At 35.3% G+C, this 27,429-nt stretch overlaps 1 protein-coding gene across 22 annotated transcripts in view; it reads right to left on the bottom strand.

Annotated features, from left to right (window-relative positions):
* Positions 1–27,429, bottom strand: part of LOC133521961 (uncharacterized) — a 208,730-nt gene that overhangs the window by 40,395 nt on the left and 140,906 nt on the right. For all 22 annotated transcript variants that reach the window (XR_009799970.1, XM_061857098.1, XM_061857095.1 and 19 more), the window contains one exon: positions 4,323–4,355. Coding sequence is in view for 2 of the 22 variants with exons in the window: in XM_061857116.1 (XP_061713100.1) it covers positions 4,323–4,355 (33 nt within the window). In the remaining 20 variants the exon portion in view is untranslated. The remainder of the gene's footprint in view (positions 1–4,322; positions 4,356–27,429) is intronic.

Genomic DNA, 27,429 nt, shown 5'->3' with positions numbered 1-27,429 from the left:
ACAATTGAGTGATGTCACGAAATTGTTGAGTCCATATGTAAGCACTTTAATTCATTATAAGTATACTATAGCCAACAAACGACGCCTGAGATTGTTAAAATATTTTAAATTGTTGCAAATATGTTTTTTTAAAGAAACGTACAATTGCTAACCGAGGTATAAAAGGCACTCATTCCAGTCAAGTTATTTAGCCAATAGTCCGAGACTAAAATGGTGCCTTTCACACGAGTTAAGCACTCCACTTTTCATTTCGAATACGAGGAAAGTAAAAAAATATGACTACTTATTTATAACTTTAGTAGAATTTCTTGACGGTACTTTCAATTAATAATTTAGGTAAAAGCCGTAAAAGTATCGTTATTTATCTAATGGGGAGTTGATCAAAATGGAAATTGTATAATAAATCCATTTAAAAGCTACTTTTAGTTGCTTATCGTTAAAAAACTTAAAAAACCTACTTGAAAAGTATGCTCTAGAGCAGAAAGATATCACTTTCTGCACATTTCATAGAACAACAATGACCCACTTTCAAATCATGAGGAATGAAAAAGTGATACATGTACGTTTTCATTTGTGTTTATAATGGCTTATACAGTCAGCATCAGCACAGTCATGGTATAAAATATTGACACGGACATAGTGCCAAAAATAAATAAGCACTAACTTAATATATGTATACGTGTATACATATTTTTGGCACTTTATCCGTGTCGATATTAAATTCCTTAATAGTACACTCTCTAGTTTACGTTACGGGATTTTCCATTATACTTTTACCAATCATGCTTGAAGTATAACCACAAAAAAAACAAGTACCTACATAAACGATTGCTAATCATACAATACACGATCTCCTTGTACACTTATACAGTAATCACTGTCATATTGTTTTTCCTAATTACGTGTATACAAACTGCAAATATCCAGAACGGCCTTAAAGACAGTTAGGGCTATAGTCGAATAGCAAATAGTTAGTATCTTCTGTTCCGGGGTGCTATTCTAATCGCGGAACAGAGTAGTTGAAGACTGGAATCAGTATATTTCAGAGGGGGCTCCCGCAAAATTGGAGTTTGTATTTTTAATTTTTACGCATTTTAATAAAGGCCAAATGTAATTTAAAAAATCACACAGAATTGAGACTATATTTCCGAGAGCAGACTTTAAGAACAACCTTAAAAAGTTAAAGATGGCTAGATAAAAAAATATTACGAGAACATGTCTAATTTTCATTTATTTTCATTTGTATATCGTTAGAAAAAAAAAGTTTCAGCCGTTAATATTCAATAATAAAACAATTGACAACATATCAAAATTTTCAATATCCCTAAATCGAAAACCATTTCGAGAGGGGCTCCGGTAGATTACAAAAAAATAAATTTTATATATTTTTTACGAATTTTTGTATTCAAAATCTCTAAACATAGTTAAAACGGAAATTGACGTCAGCCAGCTCCTTCAGTCTGCCACCATAAGCAAAAAAATGACTTCCGATTGGGTTGATATTGTCATTGTCATTGAAAACGGGATGAAAACCATCGTTTGACTTGAGTTTTGACGTTTGTGACACTTGTTAATTTGTGATTTTATTTTTAACGTTTGAGGTTATGTCACTCGCACTGTTGTCTATGCTCAAACGTAAATTAATTCAACGTTTTTTCCAGTGTATGAAACAGATCCGTGACGTCACGATTCTCACAAATGACGTTTGTTACATACGCCCTTTTGTTTCAAGTAACAATATAAATAGATTTTATGACCAAAATATAGGACTTACGCAAAATAAAAAAAAATACGGATAATGATAATGACAGCAGTACCTTATTAACAATTGAGAATATGTTACCGTTTAGGTACTTGAAAATGTACAGATTTAGTAAGGAGCGTCATTTGATGTACAATCCAGTCCAGGCAAGTTAAACTTTGACCTCGGAAAAGAAACCTTGAATATAGACAGAAAAACTGTTTTCTGTAAACTTTGACTGTGAATAACTTCCGACGCTCACAGGCAACCTATAAAAGGCCATAATGAAGCTGTATACGTGTTTCCAACTTATTATGTTTATTTCGGGGTTGACCCATTTTTAGGCTTAAGTCAGCGTGAGCGACATGCACAAAGAGTAATACATATACATTTAACTTTTTAAAATCTAAATGCTCTAGATGTTGTTTACACTGGATAGCCTAAAAACGACTCGCTACGGTCAAGCAACAAATAAGTCGATGTCATTTAAAATGCAAAGTGATATTGGCATTTATCACGACTATCGCCATGTTTAGGTGCACTGCCTACGGATAAACGCAACACCAAAGTGTAGGGTACATAAACATAATACACAGGATGTCATCGAACACGCAATCAGATGTATTAATTATGGCGGTGTTTATTATATGGTAATGATAAGATGGTGTCTGCTGTTAGTTTTTATAAGCGAGCTCCATATTTTTATTAAATACTGAGTATAAATTACGAAGGTAAGTGGAATTAGCTCAATTTGTTCATGTTATGATGAAGACATAATACCCGTGTCGCACATAGGAATATTGGTTACGTGTTAATTATTTAGGTACTTGCGTAATAATTGAACCTTAGTTTACTTTTTTATACATAGTGTTCGTTTGTCTTTCATATTTTATTTTTTTAACTCTCAATTGCTCAAAGGTTGACTGGAAGAGATCCCTTATAGGGATTAGTTCGCCTTTGTACATTACAAACATTCTGGTTTATCTATCTATATCTTATCCTGTCTTATGTACAATAAAGTGTTTACATACATACATACGTTTTTGTGTTGCATATTGATTCTGCAATGAGTTGAAAAAAATATTGTCGATAAATCTAACGATTCTGACCATACTTTTAGACATCTTCTTTCCCTTCTTGACCTTCTGATCTAGTTTTCACACCATCGTAGTATAAGAATTAATGAACATTAAATCTTTTGGCAATTTTTTGTACCATATCTGTTATATCACAAATTATAACATGTCAGAAATTATATCGCTGATGAGAAAATCATCATTAATTATTTATACAGCGTGTATTTTTGATATAACCGCAAACTTAAACTAGACGTAGACTTTAGTGCTATAAAACAATTTTGAATTTAGTCTTAACTAAAATTAAAACTTTATTGCCACACAAACAATATAAAAAACTTAAACTTATCAACTTAACATAATAACTATAACTTAAATCTATGATGTGGCAAAGGGTCCCAATTTCAGCATGTGCAGTGCCAGAGGGCTCCGCGTTTATTTCCAGACTGGTGGTCGAGAGATTGGGGTCGGTCGCTACTATCTTAATGTACCTTTCTTAGGTACAGCTCTATATTTGCAACGTTGTGTATTTGTGTGTGCCTGTACTATAGTTTATTAGTGTGCGTGTATGGGTATGTGGGGCTGGTATGTAGATGTAGTGTCAATATGTAAACAGACCATAAGGCAAGTGTATACGCTTCTAAGGGCCTTATAAGATAAAAATAAATTATTGATTATCTCCGTAATTGAGTTAATTAGCATATCGGTGTCTTTGAGAAAGTTACTTAAATTAACCTCAGGAATGGACCCTTGGCATGCAGTTTTATGCGGTGGGATTATCAGTTTCGTGCATTTTCTCAGCGGCCTTGACCCATTTTATTTTATCGTTATCAAACTGATAGCCGGTTTTTTGAAAATCTAACACCTTCCGAAAAGCGCATGCCAAATGCCTTCATCTTCGATTTTCCATGTTTAAAACTTGTTTTCATTAAGAAAGGGAGTAATGTGTGACTTGAAAGGAACTACCAGAGATAACTATTTCTTGTGACAGTCGTGATATCGCGTCGCGTCATTGGATGCGACGTTTTAAGTTAAAACAAAGTAGTGATACATTGCTTGCTGAATTATTTTACATGAAAAAATAAAAGTCGTCCATTTTCTATAAAATCTATGAAAGTGTGTTCATTAAAGCCTAAACTAACTACCCTTTGATTATGCGGTCGTATTAAAAATCCACGCTGTACACATATCGTATTTTGTTTTAATCAGTTAGATACACTGTACGAGTATAAAGTTCCAATCACCATAAATTTTTATGACTCATATATTTGTACTTAATATTTTATATGCAATGGGTTTTACTTATTCTATTTAAAACAGAAGATTGATATGTAACGAATGCCGTTTAAGGCTTATTATGATATGCAAGATATTTTTGAAAACTTTTATAGTAGATAATGCATTAACTGTATTTTTTTTTTATAATCTACAAGTTCGAATGCATAATTATTAGATGCAAGTTTTTGCGCTATAATAAGCATCAAAACAAATAACTTATAACTTACGTTTTCTAAAATATCTCCTCCCAAATGTGGTACCTGAAAAAGAGGAAACAAATAAATCCATGTTCATACAGGATGGCCCGAAAATACGTTGACAGTTTTTTTTTTATAGCGGTATATTGTTGCTAATTTGAATAAACATTTGCGTTTGTGTGTTTTACTTTTTAATAACATTTTGTAAAAAAAACATGTAATAGTACTAAAATAAATATTCCCACAAAAATCAATCTTGTTTACTACTTTTAGATTTTATTTTGTCTGATTGACTGTACACATAGGTACATCTGAAAATATCTATACGGACAAAGTGCCAAAAATATGTGTACACTATCCTAATATATGAGCCATAAAGTCGTGTATATGTTACTGTAAAAGCCCGAAATACGGTAAAACCTAGGATATACCGGTAAGACCTAGGTTTTACCGATGCCGATCGGTAAAAGCCCGAAATGATATTTTTGGAACTTCGATAGTGTCGATGTTTTCAAACGTGACTGTACTTATTTAAATGGTAGTATCGTATAATAATTATTGCAAAACTATAATCCATAAAAGGTATTGCATGTCTACAGCAAGACGTATTTACTTTAACAAAATAACTGTTACCATGAACAAAGACTGAATAAGTACTTATAATTAATCAGCGAGTTCTTTGTTATCCCTAATAATATAAATAAGTGTCCCGTTATTTCCGAAATAAGTTACGCATGACTTCTCAGGCAATTGGCCGAGCCAAATTACAACTACGCCGTAAGTCACCAAGGCGGTCCTCGTTACTTTGGGGGTCAATAAACGACTCACAGGCTCATAAGCATTGGGGTTCCTTGGTATATGAAAATGTTTATTTATAAAAGTTTAAACACTATAAACTGTGACAGAATCAGAATTTCTGCCGGCGATGTACTAGTTTAGGAACAAAAGATTTTTCAGCATTACACAACTTGTTAAATTGCACTTATGTTTATATTATTTTTTAAACATTGTCTAAAAAAACACTTTGTTCGTTATTTAATTGCCGTGAAAGATTTTATATGTGCAAAAACCCGGTTACCCGATTTTATATGTAAGAAATCTACACATTTGGGTTCGTCTTTGATGTCTCTAAAAAGATCGTCAGAGATTGTAATTTTAAGCTATTTAACACAAAAGTTATGGTCAGAAATTCAGGGAGCCCCGTAAACGGGAATAATAATGTGTGAAAATCTTGAAAGTTAAACTACATGGGTGATCGTTGTTAGTAGTAAGTCAGTATACCTTATCTTATACCTTTAAACGAGCAATTCTTTTATATTGTATTGTATTGTGTTCGGGCATCTCGGAAAAGGTTCTAACGATATCGATGAAATTTGCTATACGAGGTTTTTCAGGGGCGAAGCTCGGTCTCCCAGATATTTAAAAATAAATATCAGAGACACGATCTAACTACTTAAACATAAAATCACTAAAAAAACTAAACCTCTGCCGGCTTTGCTCAGAACCAACTCGCGCTTTACTAAAGTTTCCACGCGCAATAATCCCCAACAGTTACCCGGTTTTTGCACAGATAAGTAGATGAAATAAATCGATACCATTAATCTGGCTAAGTAAAACAAACACGTTAGAAGAAACATCAATCTTCGATAAAAAGTAACGTTATAATTAAGAATTAGCAGGGTAGCGATAACGAAGAACGAATTGAAAATACTATTACTACAATTTTATGAGATTCTTTCTGTGTTTGTATTTTTAGATTCTAGATCTTTTTGTTTATGATTGGGTCTATTTTCTATTATTGTAAAACGCTACTTAATATCGACAAATTTTGACGTAAAGTTAAGCATAAACATGTCCTGTCCTGTTATGTTTGCGGACGGATCTTCGGCATATATATTCCCGCCAAGCATTCACTGATTGTATGTACTAGTATATCCTAGTCCTAGGATATAAGTTAATGCTAGCAGATACGTTGTCAATACCTTAGGAGAGCTAACTGAATCCTAATATTTGAATCTTTAATATCTATTCTAGCTTATAATATACTTATAGTTCCCCATTTTTCCACAGTTAAGTATAAAAATATAAACTACGTAAGCCTTTTAAATTACGTTATACTTAAATAAAACATTTATGTTTCAATCAATAAAACAAACAACTTATTTTAACGGTATGCCATAATTTAGCATAATTTGCTTCTCCGTCATAACTTCATAAGTGCCGTCTAATTGGATTAGTCATGCCAAATTTATATGTATTTTCATATTTTGATTGTTTTACGAGAATTCGATTTAAATCTAACGGATGATACAAGCGTTTGGCCAATTTTATTTACTTAAATTTGTTTATAAAATATCTTTTGAATGACGTAAGGTTTCATTTTCTCTCAGAATATTCTGACCACCCAAGTCATGTATATTTATGATAAAAATAACCATCTTTATTCGCTTGCATTTCAAAATGGAATTTAAAGTTGTTTACCATTTGCGTTTTAATCCTGGAAATATTGCACTTTATATTCAGTTTTAAGATTAGAATGACCATCTGAATAACTTATAATAATATGTAAGCATTTAACAATAGTTATTGACGATACAAGTGCGGAAAGTAGGAAATTCGCAATGAGTGGCAATAAATTAAAACTCGTCCGAAGGGAGTATTTTAAATAGACACGAGTTGCTAATTACCTTTTCACACGTCGTATATCGTTTTACAGTACATATGGCCCTTTAAACTTTCGACATAGGCACGGAAAGTGCTCGTTCCCGCACTAGTGCGGGAAAGTAGCACTATATGTATTGTAAAATAAATAAAATACGCGTAGAAGGTGTGCGCCGTTATAAGGCACCCTTATAACTTTCAAGACAGTTTTATACGTAAAAAAGGTTACTAGTAAATATCTAATTAATTTACAAGTCTAAATGGTTTCAATTATAGCGATAATGCATGTGTAAAGAATGCCAGGAATTTATTGAAAACAAAACGTGTCACTTAGTGTAATAACAAGTATCTTATTATCTGCTTACATGTTATAGATAGAATATGAATTAGACTTCTAAATCGCAAAGAACTCGCAGTCATGTACAATCGCCTGTGCACGAGGTGTTCCAGTTAAGAAAAAATCCATTAACGCCTTACAGATAGTAGGCAGGTGCCTACTATCTGTAAGGCGTTCAAATGAATATCACCCTAAGGATAGAACACCCTGAGCGCAGCCGATTGTACATACCTTCCATTGATAATCTGAAACAGAAAGTGCCACTTATAACAACGCCCTAATAAAATGATGCTTCAGCTTATATCGTGCATTACTGCTGCCCCAACTTCTTATAATACAATCATGCTAATTGAAAAGCAACCTTAACAAAAACAGAATAAAATTTATGAAATAAACGTCATATGACACGCGGTTTGAGAAGTATGGAGATTGGCAGTCAAATCGATTTTCGATACATTCTCTTGCGTGGGATTATTGGCAATAAAAATAAAAGCGTGTCAGATTATTGAAAATCAGATGGACACGTCTCGTTAGGAATTATGCGAATTTATAAGAAGCTTAACATATAGTCGGTAATTATTTAATGGCGGTCGTTAAAGACGGGTTATTAACTTATTAGCTGTATTTTTACATACAGCTTGATTATATGCAATACAGTTATATCTATAAACGGAGAAATTCCGGAAGAATGATTTTATGCTGGAATTAATCCGCGCACCTACGTATATCTTATTTTAAAGTTTGGAAATGCCTTCCATGACAGATATAAAATAACACATATAGGTTAAATATGGGTACCTATTTAGGGTTCTCAAGGGTCGACAACGCTTAAGTGGCTCCTGTGATGTTGCTTATGTCCATGAGCGACGATGGCCACTTCCCATTAGGTGGCTCATCTGCTCGTTTACTATCACATTAAAAAAATATGCCTCAGGTCATTGACATATATCTAAGGACGGGCCTTACGGGCAATAAGAATGGTGCTAGTTCAGTGGTGTCCCTCACGAATTTGAGCCAATCGTGCAGTCTAACGCAACTAGTTGCGACCAATCGCGCACTTGATGTGAACTTATCAACCAATCGCGTTGTGGCGTTAGACTGTACGATTGGCTTGAATTCGTGTGCGTGACACCGCTGTACAGGCCCCATTCTCATTGCCCGTAAGGCCCGTCCTTAGATATACGAGTATAATAATATATAGACACTTTTCTCTGATCACTGGAAAAGAAAACTGGAAAATTTAATTATTATCCATCCATTCCAATAGGTCTCTACGACGCTCGAGTAGGCTCCCTGTCATTACTTTACTGTGAAAAGTAGTCATAGTCATTTGTGATGTTCCACGAGAAAAGGTACCTTATGGCGGTCGGCGCTACTAATACTAATGCGGTGCTAAGCGCCGACTGCCGTAAGGTATCTTTACCCGTGGAACGTCACATTTTTGGGTAGTCGGAATTATTAAGACCTTCGAATGTAATTTACAGCTCTTTCTACGATTTGGACATCTCAAAAAATTATAACTAAAACATGTTATATGTACAAAATGTAATTTTTATGCTACTACTGGCCATAGCGTCTATTTCAGACGATCTATAGTGCAATGTCCGCAAAACATCTTTTTTGGTGACTGAAAAGACCGATGCGAGAGCGGCATACTCTGCCACAGAGCTGGCAAGGGAAATTCGCGACGGACTGTGACGTTTCGCTACGGTGCCTTTTACCCCTTTTGTCTGCTAGTGCCGCAAACCAGGCCTCGTCGTAGAACTTGCGACCATCTCCAACGCACTTGCATCAGAATCACATCAAACTATGATTAAAAACTTCACTTATTAACATTTACGAGCCCTCTCTATTACACTGTTACTGAATTCTTTTTTAATTGGAAAACATACCAATTAAATGTATTAAATTTCTACTTTCTCGCAGTAAAATGCCACAGCATATTAAAACACACACACACACACACACACACACACAGTAAATTAAAAAGTGTGAAAAACACTGTAAATACTTGAGCAAGCAATTAATATTAACTTATACTAACCTTTTCAAACTGGAAATATTTAACAACCGGAGAAATGTTTTAAATTGAATTATATAACTAACATTTTTGAATTATTTTTAAATTACATAATACTACTGCAAAGCAGACATTCCGTTCTCAATTCTCATACTTTAGAGCTTATAGCTATAGTATGTGATTGCATAATTTGCATAATACTCTCGGATTTTACAATAAGAGGAGGATTATATTCTGCACTCGCTCAGAAATATAGCTTTTTCATCACACTTGCTCAACGGTGTTATTGTATACTGAGATGGAATGAGCTACGTATATTATGCCCACGGACGTAATAGTATTTTTCATAATGCCCATGGGCATAATGGTTTTTGTATATCATCTACTCAATTTCTACGCAAGGACTTATAAATTAGTTTTACTTTTTAATATATACTATTAATATTTTTTGTCTATTTTATAAATATTTAATTTGATTAATTAAATAGACATTTAAAATAATAATAAATCGTGGCTGGATGCTGGATGGATCTGTACCTTCAGTTAGGCATCAATGTCATCAGTAACAAATATGGCGGACGGATATTTGATGTGTCACCGTATTTAAGAATTTATTTCGCTTAATATTCAGTTTATTCTTCACAAGTGTGATGAATAACATTGTACGGGTGGCATAAGAAATATGAACTTATGCTAATTCTTGTTTCCCACCCTTAATACACAATGTACTATTACTATTATACAGGCAGTAAAAACTAATCGATTGACATCGCATTTATCAAATTCTCGCTCAGAAGTGAACATGGTCGAACTTAATACATAATCAGAATCATGCATAGTTCTCAGTACTCATTGATTACTAAAATCATAACCCTTTATTCGAATTGCTGCAGTCGAGTCAAAATAACTATTTCATTCTTCCTGCGAAAAGCTTGCGGTGATTTTCAAGTCTTGCACTCATAATTCGTCTATGGGTCTAGCTGTTAGGTATGTACAACCAAGAGGCGCTACAAGATATCAAAATGAGATTGATTCGTGATTTAGAATACCAGAAATATATGTAGGATTAGGGCTAGTCCACACTACACACGTAACGCAGCACGGCTCTGCGTAGGAGCATAATACATAACTTTCGTTGCGGGCCTATACATTTAAATAAATCTTCTTCTTCTTCGCGTTGTCCCGGCATTTTGCCACGGCTCATGGGAGCCTGTGGTCGATTGACAACTAATCCCAAGATTTGGCGTAGGCACTAGTTTTTACGAAAGCGACTGCCATCTGACCTTCCAACCCAGAGGGTAAACTAGGCCTTGTTGGGATTAGTCCGGTTTCCTCATGATGTTTCCCTTCACTGAATAGCGACATTACACATTTACATTATACATTTAAATAAATAAATATGTGGCAACAATCTTACACAAATCGACCTAGCCCAAAGCTCCAAACAAAGCAAAGCTTGTACTATGGGTACTAGGCGACGATATACATACGTATATAGATAAATACATACTTATATACATAGAAAACACCCATGACTCAGGAACAAATATCTGTGTTCATCACACAAATAAATGCCAACGGGATTCGAACTCGGGACCATCGGCTCATCGGCATCGGTTACATCGGCGGCTTCATAGGCTGCACGGTCATTACTGACTAGGCCAGACCGGCCGTCAATTTGTTCATAGAAAGCATTATATTACGCAGGAAACAAGATCAGGAGGCCAATTCAAACTTTTATTTTTATGATGATTTCAAAATGTTACAACATTTGTTATCATTCGACCGTGTGTCATCGTCGTCAGCATCGTGGGTCGCTCGCGCTAATACACATACGAACAATTACGAGCAAAATGCATGCACCTATGCTATCAAAATAACAACATTATCTTAGCAACCAAGTAGCCTCGAGTGCGCTTACGCATGCAGTGTGCTCTGGCCTTTATATTAAGTCGCGTGAGCAGTAGCCGTGTTACCATCATTCCGGGGCCCTAACAACGTCCGACATGGAAAGCTTACACAATTTAAATGTAAATATGCCCATTACACGATTCGCCGCCTGCCCCGGCCGTGGCAGGATTAATGTCACAATTATAGGATTTTAATTATAGAACACGCAATTCATAATTAGAACTAGTTATAGATGCCATGTAACAGTTAAATAGATTATTGGTAGCTGGAGCGAACATTAGGTGCTACCGGATGCCCACAGATTAAATAATAGTACTAAACATAGATGGTAGGATCAACTAGATGTACTATACGCGTGCGCCCGTGATGAACAGAACACACGCAATGCGCCAAATTAAAAACACGTTTTAACATTCCTGTCAACATACCACAAACAACGTACGTAATTCGGTCGGGTTATTTGTGGCCCACCATATGCCATACAAAAATTTACGGGAGGGAATAAAAAAAAATGACACTGACAAGGACAAATCATAGCGCTTTCTCTGCTATTCCTATTAAAAGTTCCATAAGAGCATCTCGTTCGGTCATTTGCCGGCTCTACTATTTCATCTCTAAATTCGTTGTATATTTCATCTCTATCGTACAGAAAGGAAACTTCCTGCAAAATTATCCCTTTCGGCTATTTAGGGTTGTCAAAAATCAAGTGATAATCTTATCTGTGGTTGTGCAAGCAAAGGAACGTCAAGTTCTTCCAAATATAATAATTGCTCGTAACAATGCTTAGCCGAACGGAGCCGAGAACGTCCGAACACTACAGTTTCCCCTCACTACTATGACAAAAGGCAAAAGAAAGGGGTAATTTAACATAATTCATCTACTCGTATGTACCTAGTACTGATAAATCCGCTACTCGACGCTAGATGTCGACTACTAAACTAATAAATGTTTTGGTAACAAAACTGATGTATGGAGTGAGCACTCTATGCTTACTTATTTCTCTATGTTCTTGACACATGCAATTGTATTCGATTAGTAAGGAATTTCGATGAGTATAAATATGATTACAACTTCATATAAAAGTTATCTCAGTTGTCAATAATCTATTACTACCATAAGGATGCAATTATAAACCATCCTAATCAACCTACAAAGTGGTAACCTTTCCTGAAAAGTCACATTTTACTACACAACATACAATTGAGGTTATATGCATATCAAGAGATTACAACAATAAAATCGGTAGTTTATTTGAATTTCAGGTAGTTACAACCCGTTTATATCCAACATATAACAGTAGAGTCCTTTTCGCACTTAGATTTAGAAACTTACGCGAATTAAAGGTTTATGACAGACATAAACGAGTGCTAGTTCGTCTATAACACTATAAAGGTATGTTCACACACTAGCACAAAATAAGTAATAATAATAAATAAATATTATAGGACATTATTACACAAATTGACTAAGTCCCACAGTAAGCTCAATAAGGCTTGTGTTGAGGGTACTTAGACAACGATATATATAATATATAAATATTTATAAATACTTAAATACATAGAAAACACCCATGACTCAGGAACAAATATCCATGTTCATCACACAAATACATGCCCTTAACAAGATTTGAACCCGGGACCATTAGCTTCGTAGGCAGGGTCACTACCCACTAGGCCCAACCGGTCCTCAAAAGAAATATTTCATGCTCATAAATACTATTCCTTTGAAATGTTTTGATGTCATATTTCTTCATTCAAAAAACGGAAAAGTACAAAATTATGTTATTCGGACTATTTCATCCCTATGACAGTGAGTTGATAAAATTAATCTACACCGAGATTTCCCTAGCCAACGAAACAGACAATGCTGACATTCTTTCATTCCAACATGCAAAAGGGATGATGACATCATTTAATTTATGCTTAAAAAAATTAAATGTTAACTTCATTTATTATCACATTAAATTTAAGAAAAGTTAATCCAAATTAACCATTACGTCAGTTGTCATGTACAATATCACTTAAAAGTATTTGCCCACCAGCATTTTCGGTCATTGAGTAGCCCGCAATAAGCGGAATAAGCCTCTTACCCTCTTAACCGGTAATAACTGATTCCAAAAGTTCCCCCACTCAACCGCTCTTTTGAGTTTTGTACCAGACAGTCCGGAATAAGCTTAAGTTAAAATCACCGTTAAACCTTTTTTTAAACTACGTCAGTGGCAAACAAGCATACGGCCCATCTGGTGGTAAGAAGTCTCCGTAGCCTATGGATGCCTGCAACTCCAGAAGTGTTAAATGCGCGTTGCCGACCCTAACACTCCGCCACCCTCGTTGAGCTCTGGCAACCTTACTCACCGGCAGGAACACAACACTAATATGAGTAGGGTCTAGTGTTATTTGGCTGCGGTGTTCTGTAAGGTGGAGGTACTTCCCCAGTTGGGCTCTGCTTTAGATCTGGAATGACATCCGCGGTGACACTCTAAGCGAGATGACATTCACAGTGCCCATACCTCTCTTTTGGCCGTAGTTTAAGGACATACCCGGGTCCAAACCTGGTTGGCCAAATACTTTTGATTGGTATTAAAGCTTGACAACGCATCAGTGTGGACAAAGGCTTAGATCCGACGTGTCAATGTGCAGCCTACAAAATGGACTCGCCCATGCTTCCGCATTGCACGTCTATTTTTAAACGAACCGAACAGTTAAAATATACACGGACCGTTGCCTAACTCCCTTGCCATTGTACCGCACTAATGGGTACTGTACAAGATTTATGGATATCCTATCTGAATGGATTACCTGTTGCGGTGTACACGTACAGATTGCATAAAAGCGACAGATACGTCACAGGTGTACATGGATTTACAATGTGTATTTTCTTGTATTTTACTTAAAACTTATTATTTATATTTAAACGCGCTACAAGCTTGAGCTTTTAATCGTTTGTCTTAATCTCCCATTCAGTTTATTCAGTCAGATTCATTTGAAATTAACATTTATTGTTCTTCAGTTTTTAAATTGGTCATTACCTAATAGTATACTTACGGCCCGATTCGAAGAATGAAATACGATAACGATAATTTCTGGTTTAGATAAGTTCTCATTTAGATTTCGTTTGTATGTCGTATAATTGACAGAACCAGTCGATTTGGACAACCAATGTCACTTTAACGTTAGAAATATCGTAGATCTTATTGGGATCACAGCGGAATCGCAATAAACGTCAATTTTTACATGTCGTTTAGTTATCGATCATTTGAAGATCTTTCCAAGATCTTAAACGTGTCTTAATCATTCTTCGAATCGGGCCGCTAGAAGAGCGAAAGAATACTTAAATAGAAAATTGACTTAGTATCTCGGACTATAGGTGCCATAGGTAATTTTCAAATATTTGGTTGAGTTAATTGTAAGGCCTGTTTTAGCGGTATATAAAGCTATTATATATTTAAAAAAAAGCCGAATTTATGCAAACTATGTCATTAATGTACTTAGCCAAACCCCTAAGCTAACAGAATTCAAAGAATTACTCTGCATAAATAATAAACATACTATTATGTAACTTATAGAGGAAATTCCCTTTTGTCGTTTGACAGTGGCCTGTCTCTTACCGTTTTATTTAATCTTTGCTACAGGTGTTATATGCTGTTCGATCTGTACGCGTTCGAGCACAAAATCCCTACTAATGCGCGCTAGTATTACAAATGCGTACGTTAGTTAGTTTCTTTGGACTTAGAATATAAACTTGTCTGATTCCATACTTGCTTACTTGTCTATTAAGATGGACTCAAATAAAAAAAAATTGCTATATAGATAAAGAAAATCAGTTTATCAATGGGGTTTCTAAGAAAATACTTTTCCTCGCCTTTCCTTCTCTTTATTCTTTAAAAAAAATGGTGAAAAGGTTGTAATTTATCCACAAGAGTTGCAAATTAATTTGGTGAGGTAAAAATGTAGTGAGGTGATCGGTAATAGAGGTGTTTATCATGGCTACAAAGGCGGTAAATTTGCGATATGTGATATATAAATACTTTAATACATAGAAAAAAACCATGACTCAGGAACAAATATCTGTGCTCATCACAAATAAATGCCCTCACCGGGATTCGAACCCAGGACCATCGGCTTCATAGGCAGGGATTAGGCGTTAGTATGGATTTACATCATGATTTGTTTGTAGGCATCATTCTGTCAAGAGGCCCTAAACAGAGCATGTTCAAAGGAGAATGTATTTTAACCAATATTGGCTGCTTAATTCCGTTATTCAATTTTGTCTATGCACATCACGATGTTGTCTCTGTCACACTTTACGTGACGGGAATGAGACCGATATATGTACACTCCTGTAACATACTGATGAGATGGGTCTATGTCGGATCGTATAATTACCAAAAGCTAACATCTTGTAATGATTTTTGGTATACACAACTAGGTAGAGATCAAAACCTTAAACAGATTTAAGCCAACCCTCATTTTTTCGGCGTTTAGTAGAAATATACATACGCTCAGATGTGTCATCACGTACTCGTGTGATGCTTTTATTAAACATGATTTCAGCTCATTTTATAGACCAACACTCGTATTTTAATGCCCTTCATTATGTAGCAGTTATATAAACTCCTTTTTTACCCTTATTGTTATTTATTTCGTTTCAGAAGTTTCTTTCAATTAAATAAGATAACTTTCTTTAACACCAATGTTCGTATACATGGTGTAATTGTTATGTTTGAGCATACGCTGAAGGGCGGATATGTAGGTCATACTGAACAACTTTTACTATTAGGCCAACACCGAAATCGCGAAAAAAATCTGCCGTCTCTTACATTTTGGTCAATCACATGTCAAATCTATGGAACAGCTGATTTCGGGGTTGACAGAAATTCACCCCTTACAGCGCGGCTTACGTGTGCGATGACTCGCGAATGCAACGCGGCGCGGCGCGGCGGCCCAACGGCATTCGGAGATCGCCCACGTAGGACACTTCCATAGGTATCAGTATCAAAGGATTGAATTCACCGTTCGTGAGTTATTCGCTCAGGTAAGACACTGCCTTAGCGTATGGTCAAAAATAACAATTTCACCCTGTGTAAAGTTGAAATAAAATAAATAATTTAATATTTGCGGTATCCCTCGAAGGCAAATCACAAAACACGAGTACTTAAATACTACGAGTAAAATATGATTCTCGACAGTTTTTGAGCCACATACCTACATGGCCGTGTACTTAAATAACATTCTTGACAGTTTTCGAAACACCCCGGTACCTCCCGTCGCGTTACATTGCTAACCTAGACTGGAGAGTGAGTTATATGATTCATGTAAATAAGTTATTGTCAAAAATTTTAATATAGTCTACAGTACTCATCAAGATAGATAGATTCAGACCAAGATAACTCTGCAGCGATATTTATATCCAAACTCAAACTTCTATATGAAATTATGAGAATTAAATAGACATCAGCCTCCCCACTTTTCACGACGGATCCTGGGTAGCCCTCATCTAAGGGTGCCCTTACCCTGATCAAAAGTCGGACAACTTCTTCGAAGCGTTTCTGGTTGCAGAATTGATAGTTTAAAATGGCCCATAAATACTTTGACGAAACATTTTTCATTTCACATGCTGTGAAAGTGGGTGACTGTTGTTCTATGCAGTGTACAGAAAGTGATACGTTTCTGTACTGGAGCATTTTATATTTTTATATTCCTAGTACTTTTTTTCAATTAATATTTGGTTTTAAATGATATGATATGATATGATATGATTTATTTATCTCACAATATACAATTTCACTTAAAACTACGCGTGGTAAATTCTTAGGAATTTATATTGTGATTGTCAGTTTGTCTTACTTTATATACATAGGAAAAACAGGTGACAATAATAATTCATTTTAAATGACTGAAGTTTTTAAATTTCAATTGTATAAATAAATTCACCAAGAACGGGTCGTCATTAAGGTAGAAAATAAATAGTAACAGTTACAGAAATAATGTCAGCATAAGAAATAATGTCACCATTAGGGTCGTTATTTAGCTAACAAAGAAGTAAATTATAGTAAATCTTAAAATACAGATGTCGACAATATGCTTACTATTTAAATAAATCTAATTGGTAATGTCATAAAACTCTTTTATAGAATACAATGGGTTATCCAATAAAAAGTTTCTCAAACGGCTCTTAAATTTTTCATTAGAGGGCTCGTCTTTTAAGTCTTGGGGTAGTCGCTCGTAGTAAGTTGGACCGATGACACGCGGGTTTTTCCCTGCAAGTGCCATGCGACGCGGGACGGTTCTAAGTCGTCCTGGATGGAATTGATTGGATGGAATGGATTTGTTATACAGTTGTCATTCAGAGTTTTAGCTCCCCATTCTATACATAACGATACTTATACCTAAATTGTTAATTGAAGAAGTACTATGTAAGTTTTTAGGTACTAAACAGTCATATTTTTTTAATACACATGTATTTTACATTAAACGAAAAGTAGAGTGTTTAACTCGGGTGAAAGAGACCATTTCAGTCTCGGACTATTGGCGCTCGAATGCATGTGCGTTTGCGTATCAAAGATGAACGAAAATGTTTTGAAGATAATTCATTTTTTTTAGTTAAAAAACTGTAATTTTAATTTGATAATGCCATTTTATTTAAACAAGAAAAAATCCTAAAAATTATTCGTCAAAGTATTTTATTGACCATCCTGTAGTACCTATTCGTGAAACACCTGTTAAAAAATGCCCAACTTAACAACTCCTTGCAAGTTAATAAAGTCTATAAACGAATCATAAAACACGAGTAGGCAAATACTAAAGTACGATTCATGACAGTTTTCAAACCACATACCTACTTACACCGTGCACCGGCGCCCCCCGGGGCGTTACATCGCCGACCTAGACCGGGAGTTAGAGATAAGATTAATATCTCTGTTAAACTATGAAATAATGCAACCACATTTCGAATTGGCAGTTGGCGCGTAATCTAAGATTAGATAGCAGTTTATATGCATTTATAACTGAGTCTAGGACCAAATGTTTGCCATTTGATCAGACATTTGAAGGTGAAAAACTGGGACCAGATTTATTGATCTCATGAATTGAAATGCGGGGTTTTTTTTTTATAAATCTAATAATGTTCCATTTAACATTATTTATGTGTACTTACACTTTATTTCTCTTTTTAGGATGTGAGTAAGCTTTGCAAACATCTAAGTATAAATGTATATTCAAGTTATAAGGCAGTTAACCGATATGGAGAATAGTGGTGAGATAAGCCTTGCATACTCAATTAGAATTAGGTATTAGTTTTGCTGTAAGAGAGCTAGTAGGATTTGCAAAAAAATAAATAAACAGAAGTCAACTTCTGAACTATGGCTCTGAACGTATTGTAGTAATTAATGGGTCTTGGTTGTCACATGACGATACATTTCTGGTTACTTATTGGCATGGGTACCTACTTTGCAACTAGAAATTTAAAATAGTAGTCGTGAAGACAGATATGTTTATATGTGGCAATATTTGATTAAAAGTTAGATACCGCGTTCAATTACTCCAAGCAACGTGGCTTTAAAATTACATTCCTATTGAACCAAATTCGAAAAGCAATAGCTACAAATTATAAGTCCGATACGCAATTGATTCTGAGACAGCAGCGCGATGTATGAATGGTCTATGTACTGAATCACTGCGATTATCTTATTTATAGTTATAACAGTACGGTTGGTGGTCCGATAAAATAATGTCCGATTATCGAATAATGTCCGATCATCGATAAAACTCAAGTGTGAGGTGAAACAGTAAACTGAGATGGCTATTTTGAGTTTCATGTTTAAGACCAGTGAATTACGAGACAATGAAAAGCAATAAGAATATATTTTTAGTGCAGTTGCTCAAAAAGTGGTACTTTGCGTGGCTGCTTAGCGTTCGCAAAATTCAGTTTTGCAAACTAGTGCTTTTTACTAGTTGCTCAAAAAGTGGTACTTTACGTGGCTGCTTAGCGTTCGCAAAATTCAGTTTTGCAAACTAGTGCTTTTTGCTTTTCCATTATTTTTCGTCCTCTTCAAAGACTATATATATATAACAATATTTAATATGTTAATGAAATTGCAAGTGTCTAAACACTCTGTACGCTACCAAGCAGTAAATTTGTACAATAGATTACCAAACGAATTTAAGGAAATACGAGAGTACCATGTTTCTAAGAAGTCCCTCAAAACTAAATAATTTAAGTACCCTAAACTGCAACTATTTGAGAATTTTTTTATATAAAATTAGTTATTGTAACTATGCAATGTATTTATCATCGCGAAACATAATATGTAGCACGGAATGTCAGACAAGTTCAAGGGAATATTTATAACCGTAGGTGTAATTAGTAACCAATCTTTTTTTATTTCGCAAATTTAATATAAAACGTCGTTTATTGTTCATGTGTGTCATTATGTACTTATCCCGTATCTTTTATTCACCTTTGGCTCATAAAATACATCTCGAGACTAGTTCATAATGACACACTTTGCACATTTGCAATAAAATGTACTATTTTATAGTTATGTAGGTTATTATTATAGGGTGAGGTAGACTGAGGTCTAGTGTTTTCTTTTTTTTATGCCGCGGGAACTTTACGCTAACGTGTAGGTGATTATATTCATATAACAATGTTACCAGTTCAATATTTAAATTAGTGACATTTCTAAACGGTTAAAGATGGCGTATAGTATGAAAGATATCTATAGGTACCGATACTTTCTCAGTTCGATCTGTTTTTTTTTTGTTTTCTTTTCACGACGCATCGGTGAACTTATTTCCTTGTAAGTAAAATGCGATTGTACATGAAATTACATAAAATAAAAAGGTTAGTAAGCATGATACTTAGTAAGAAGCAGCAGTGTTGCGGTCCACCATACAAGAAAAATTAATTAATTAAATTTCATTGTTAGTACTAGTGTTAGGACACTGGGACGCGGAGAGTATAGGTATAATAGAATCACTTCATTTTTTTTTTCTCGTTCAGCTTGCAGTGATTCCATTGGTACTTACCAACACATCCCTTGCAACACATCTTTGGTCGACGCAGCCTTAACGTGCAGTGTTTGTACATTTCGTAGTACAAAAACATACAAACCCATTCTTACATTTTGTAAATACCCACAAAAGACTATAGTTACGTTCGCGATCTAAACACTCCCGCGCAACGGGTCCGGACAAAACAATCCTATCAGACTTTATTGTTTAGCTGCAAGCGTGCTGTACAAAACCAATTTCTTTGGAAACTGTTTCCTCATTGTAATTCTCGTGACTGCCAATAACTGGCCATCTTACAATCATCTCGTTCTAAATGCAGACAGGTATTTTAAAAGCCGACATAATTTAGGAAAGTCTATTTTCTTAATTTTTACATGACCTGCGTTTTGTGCGGTTTCGGCAAAAAATCATTTTGGTACAAGCTTTTATCGCTGAAGGTACATTTGTTACCGAAACAGACCAAGATAAGAAGTGTTATTTTAAACGTCAAACATATATGAAATTATGATATTTACTGCACAGGGTAGGCTATCAAAATCGTTGCCAATTTAGCTTGGTCGGACTCTAATACTCATCGAAACAATTCTAGAAGCCCCAAACACAATTAGGATGCGGTGTTTCGTCACAGAATTCCTAAGGCCACCTCCTGTCACCATCATTAGATCAGCTCGATGGTACCATAATATTGTATGGTCACCCGTCTTACACATATATGCAAATTTTCAACTTAACTGGAAATCGGATAGTGTGTCAATTTTAACTTTGCAAGAATTGATCCAGTACAAACATAGTTACTTACATAGAATAAGTACATACATTGCAAGTTAAATAAAAGCTTGTTCAATTTTTTTTTGTATAATATTTGTATAGTAAGTTTGTAACTACTTGCATTGTATCTCTTCATAGATAGGGGTCATATACCCTGGCTAACCAACTTTGTCAATAGAAAAAGGCGCCAAATTTTAAAAATATAGGTGCGATGGATCTAACTTCCATACAAATTTTAAATTTCGCGTCTTTTAATACTGAAAAAAAGTTGCCTTGTATTATAATATTTATAATTATATATACACAGTATAACAAAATAATGTCTCCTTCTGTTCCTTATTATTTCTTCTAATTTATATCGGAAAAAGCGGCCGAAGTTAAGGAACATGTATAAAAAATAAGGAACGAATGTGTAGGTCAAATACGTAGGATTTAACCTACACATTCGTTCTACACAGATCCTACACAGGTCAAATACCTACTATAAAACTACTACCAAAAGCTCACAAAACAATAGGTATGTCAAACTGTTACAAGCCAATTTGAACGTACACTGACATCACAATGACATATATGAAGTTATTTAGTTATCGTGCATTTCGCTCGTACTTGTCCGTACATGTATTGGCCCCAACGAGACGCACGATAACTGAATGACATCATTCTAATGTCAGTGTACGTTCGAATTGGCCTGTGAGTGTGATAAGCATGTCAGTAAAATCAATAAAATATAACCTGTCATACAAACTTACACACTCAAACTTCTCAGCAGAAATACTAAGTTACGGGTATATAAAACTATAATAAGACCAATCCTTATGTATGGCTGCGAAGCTTGGACACTAACACTGAAAGAAGAGAGTCAGCTCCTGGTAGCGGAAAGAAAGGTGTTACGGAAGATCCTGGGACCTATCAAAAGAGATGACGGCACCTGGAGGATCCGTAAGAATGCCGAAATCGAGGAGTTAGTGGCCGAACCCAATATCATCGGCGAAACGAAATGCCACAGACTTCGCTGGTTCGGCCATTTACTGAGGATGGGTGAGGATCGAGGTGTTAAGAGAGCTTATTTGGGACAACCGACTGGTCGCCGTCCAGTGGGTCGGCCCAGATACCGCTGGAGCGACAGTGTACAGGCGGATCTGTGCCAGCTCAAAGCCGACAACTGGCAGGAAGTGGCACAGGATCGGGACAGGTGGCATTCTCTCGTTTTGGAGGCCAAGACCCTCTTTGGATCACTGCGCCACAATAGTTAGTTAGTTAGTTATACAAACTTACACGATGGTATAGTCAAGTGTAAAAATATGGGTCCACGCAACTTACTCAAAAACATGTCCCATAGTTCTTAATTCGCCGACATAAGAGCTATGGGATATATTTTTGAGCAAATAGTTTACATCCATATTTTTACACTTGACTATACATAGGTACATATTCTAATGTCACGTTTTTTGATTAGTCGGATGCAAAATTCATATATAAATACTTATTCATGTGCATTCTTAGTAAACAATATTATAAAGCAAAAAGATACCACGAAAACAAGAAAAGTAAGTTTAGTTAGAGCTCAACGAGGGGCGGGAGGGGGTTAGGGTCGGCAACGCGCATGTAACTCCTCTGGAGTTGCAGGCGTACATAGGAAAAAATATCCGTGCTCATCACACGAATAAATGCCCTTACCAGGATTTGAACCCGGGACCATCGGCTTCGTAGGCAGGTTCACTACCCACTAGGCCAGACCGGTCGTCTAACATACTTGTTAGAACGTAACAGACATGGTGACAGACAAAAATAATACGACCGTGCTACGGCCGCAGTAGGCCTAGCACATGATTAGCGCGACAGTATCTCGCGGCGAGATAGACTTCCCGTCTTTTTCTAACTGTGTTAATTAAAGAGGGACGGGTAGTCTATCTCACCGCGATATACTGTCACGCTAATCATGTGCTAGCCAGGCTGGAGAGATTAAAGGGATAAGTTCACCTTGGTACTTACCTTTTCCTAATTGCAATTTACATTTAATACCTTTTCGTAATTGTAATTTGTGTTTTTGTAGAATAAAAAGTTTACTTACTACTACTAAAAATAATCTAAGCTATGAAAAGCTTATCCTTGCGTAAGGAGTAATGTAATTGAGATGTATATTGGCATTTAAGCTCTCCGGCATAAAATAAGTTATATCCTTTCCTTGAAACCCACCTATACATCGTAATTATCCTCCAGCATAAGAGTTTATAATTTAAACTGACTTTTATTGCCCAGAAACTGCACTCGAGATGCACCCATAATATTTGAAATAGTAAAAGGACAATGGGCGCAGGTATTAGAGCGGGCATCAAATTATGGTAAATTGAGTTATTAGCTTTTAGACTTTTGCTTGAGTAAATTGTTCAATTTAAATGCCTACTAGCTTTTGGTATTAAGAGGCTGTCAATACTTAAAACGCGCACACTGTCTATTTGTATCGGAGTAAATGAGACAGCACTACCACTGTTACTGAGCCCAGGGGCAAGGGAATAAGAAAACTATTGAAATAATTAAAAAATATGGATTATTTGTGTAATTACTCGTTGGTGTTTTAGATATAAATGTTTTAAAATTATGATTTTTAATTGAAGTCCCATAAGTCAAAAAAATAAAGACATAGAACCGTTTAATGGTGATTTTAAGGCCAATCTTTGCAATTATTTTCTATCGAGCCGATTTCGTTTAATCCTATACCGAGTACGTCCATGTTCTTTGAAATATAACGAATATTTACATATATTTTTTGCTTTATTTAAACATAGTTTTTCTTAAAAAACTGCTTGAGTAACATCAATTTCAAGGACATTGGATGTTGGCAGCCTCTTTATTTATATATATCGTTCTGATTTACCTTACAGTCCTTATTGTACAAAGAGCAGGAGACAATTATTCAATAGAAAACTTTGGTGGAGGTTCGCAATAAAGTTGCCGTATTATTATCTGTCGGCCCGATCCGAAGAATGATTAAGAGACGTTTAAGATCTTGGAAAGATCGATAACTAAACGACATGTCAAAATTGACGTTTATTTCGATTCCGCTGTGATCCCAATAAGATCTATCTACGATATTTCTAACGTCAAAGTGACATTGGTTGCCCGAATCAAGCTGCTTCTGTCAATTATACATATAAAGGATACATACAAACGATATCAAAATGAGAAATTACCTAAACCAGACCTTATCGTTATATTATCTTTATCGTATCTCATTCTTCGAATCGGGCCGTGTGTTTATCATATTTGTTTTTTTGCCTTCCTTCCAAAGGATTTTTTTTTTCTTCATAAACTTCAAAAAGTTTTAAGAAACTTTAAATTATCCAGTGATATCTAGATCGTATAAATTTATCGCATTTATATTCCTAGTAATGTTCGTTTTGTTATCAAGACAGTAGGCATGAGACACCTACAGCGATTTACATATGAAGGTTAATCTCACAAATTCCAGAAAATTATGTTTATTTCTAATTTGTACTTTAGTGCTAAGTGAAATGGTTGGTTTTCGAATGGTAAAGAAATGAAATATGCGTTTGCATAAGATATATGTCTATTTGCAGAATGAAAATTATTAAACTGTTTATGTAGTTTATAAAGTTAGCGCACAGTGCAACTTTTATAAACGTATACAGGAAGAATCGTAAGATATACGGCCCAATTCGATCTTTACGATACGTTAAAAAAATCCTAAGGATACGATATGGATTAGATATGTCAGACATATCTAATCCATATCGTATCTTTAGCAAATATTTGACGTATCTTAAAGTTCGAATCGAGCCGATATTAGTAATGACAAGACGTAATGAATAGAAGTCAAAAATAAGTTACAAGCCTAATACTTATTGCAAATTATTTAAACTTTCACGATTTTTACACATTATTAACTAACACAAACGGGTCTTAATCACGTATTAAGTTTTTAAATTTACGCGATTATTAAGTCCCAATTGTGTTAGTTAATAATGCAAATTATTTGTCAAATAAAACATTGGATCACCTAAAGACTTGAAATTACGTCACGTAATGTATAATGTATGCCTGTATATGTATGTATGTATGCCTGTTGTTACCTCTATCAAATTTGTATTTGTTTATTTCTGTATATTCATTGTCAACTATGTGAGGTGTTCAATAGAGTATTGTATTGTATACATATATAGAATTTGTCAAACTTCATGTCACCAGAGACGTGACCAGCCCTGGTAATATGCTTTTCTAACAAATGAAATAAGAAAAGTAGGTATATTTCTGGTCACGTCTCCACATGCAATCAACCTGTACATAGAAATGACATTTTATTATTTATTAGGTATATTTTTGAACTGTCACCCTCGTATTACTGATTACATATACAATGTAATAAATTGAATAATGCAGGAGCTGTGGACGATAATGTCAGATTTACGAAGCCGCATGGGAATCTCATTATATCTTTGTTTATTTGTAAGTATCAAATCAAGGTGAATTAAATAATATGAAAAAAACCTTAACACGTAGAATCGAGGATTTTTAACATAAAAGGAATAAAAAGAAGAATATAGCTCTTAATCTATTGTCGAATGAGGACTTCAGATATAAAATTATAGCATTAATACCAGGGTACGGTACACAACGCGTACTTATAGTTTACTACTGGGCAATCGTGTTATAATTTGCTTTATGATAAATAAGGGGAAAGGGGACGGCCGCTTCTCCGTACAAAATGTAGTCCTCATTTTCCTCTCTGGATATTGCTAGCCTATCTGGATATATAGCATTGCATAGCTATGCCCCTACGTTTGACTTTTTTTAGATTTTTTTGATTATTGTAAAAATAGGAGCATTAAACAGATTTCATACAAATTCTTAAATGCTCCTAACTCTTGTAATAATTTTTTTTTTATACTACGTCGGTGGCAAACAAGCATACGGCCCGCCTGATGGTAAGCAGTATCCGTAGCCTATGTACGCCTGCAACTCCAGAGGAGTTACATGCGCGTTGCCGACCCTAACCCCCTTCCGCCCCTCGTTGAGCTCTGGCAACCTTACTCACTGGCAGAAACACAACACTATGAGTAGGGTCTAGTGTTATTTGGCTGCGATTTTCTGTAAGGTGGAGGTACTTCCCCAGTTGGGCTCTGCTCTAGATCTGGAATGACATCCGCTGTGCTGTGCCCTACCACACAGAGCGAGATGACATTCACAATGCCCATACCTCTCTTATGGACGTAGTTTAAGGACGTACCCGGGTCCATAAGACGGGTCCATATTCGAAAAAATCAAACGATTATCAAAATATTTTCAATAATGTTAATATCCAGAGATAAATATAAGGACTGCGTTTTTATGAAAAGGCGATTTCACGCGGGTCCTCCACTTTCGTCTTAAAAAATTATGCTTTTATATACCTGTATTATAGGGACCGTGCGCGTTGGAGGATCTGCCAACTCGTGGCCTGAATCGGAACAATAAACATGTACATTCACACGTCATGTGTTTTCTTGTGCATAGTACCACCGACGACCGATTTGGCCTAGTGGGTAGTGACCCTGCCTACGAAGCTGATGGTCCCGGGTTCAAATCCTGGAGCATGAGAGCATGGATATTTGTTCCTGAGTCATGGGTGTTTTCTATGTATTTAAGTATTTATAAATATTTATATATTATATATATCGTTGTCTAAGTACCCTCAACACAAGCCTTATTGAGCTTCCTGTGGGACTTAGTCAATTTGTGTAATAATGTCCTATAATATTTATTTATTTATTATTTATTTATAGTAGGTTCTGCCATCTTGTGGGCTACATCGGAACAGTAAACATCACATTTAGGCCTCGCGTCAAAAATCTGACGGCTCCTGTGCTGCCTCCTACAGTTCATGCACGCTCCCTATTTATATATACATTATCTACCCGGCAATATTTTTATTTTTTATTTTATTTATTCATTTTAATTAACACAGTATAACAGTTAAAACTAAAGCACTGTGAAATTACATATTGAACCTAGACAATCTAGACATGTATAATTGGAAAGAGTTGACATGAAACATCAAAATACTAATATATATCTTACAACAAGCAAACATGAGTGAAGTTGCTGGTTAATACTGGAAAAGCATAATAATCTGAATATAAAAACTCATGTATATGGATTGGTATTGGATTGGCTAGGTCCTTTCCCATTTGTGGTAGTTTAGAGTTTATGATAAAAAATACTGCCTCCAAAACCGATGTTCCGAACCTGGGTTCGAATCCCGGTAAAGGCATTTATTTGTGTGATGAGCACAGATATTTGTTCCTGTGTTGTCATGGGTGTTTTCTATGTATTTAAGTATTTGTATATTATATATATATATATATATCGTTGTCGGAGTACCCAAAACACACGCCTTCTTGGCTTACCGTGGGACTTAGTTAATTT

The sequence above is a fragment of the Cydia pomonella genome, chromosome 10 (assembly GCF_033807575.1).
Source record: "Cydia pomonella isolate Wapato2018A chromosome 10, ilCydPomo1, whole genome shotgun sequence".
NCBI classification, from domain to species: Eukaryota; Metazoa; Arthropoda; class Insecta; order Lepidoptera; family Tortricidae; genus Cydia; species Cydia pomonella.
This window is presented reverse-complemented; position numbering and strand designations above follow the sequence as displayed.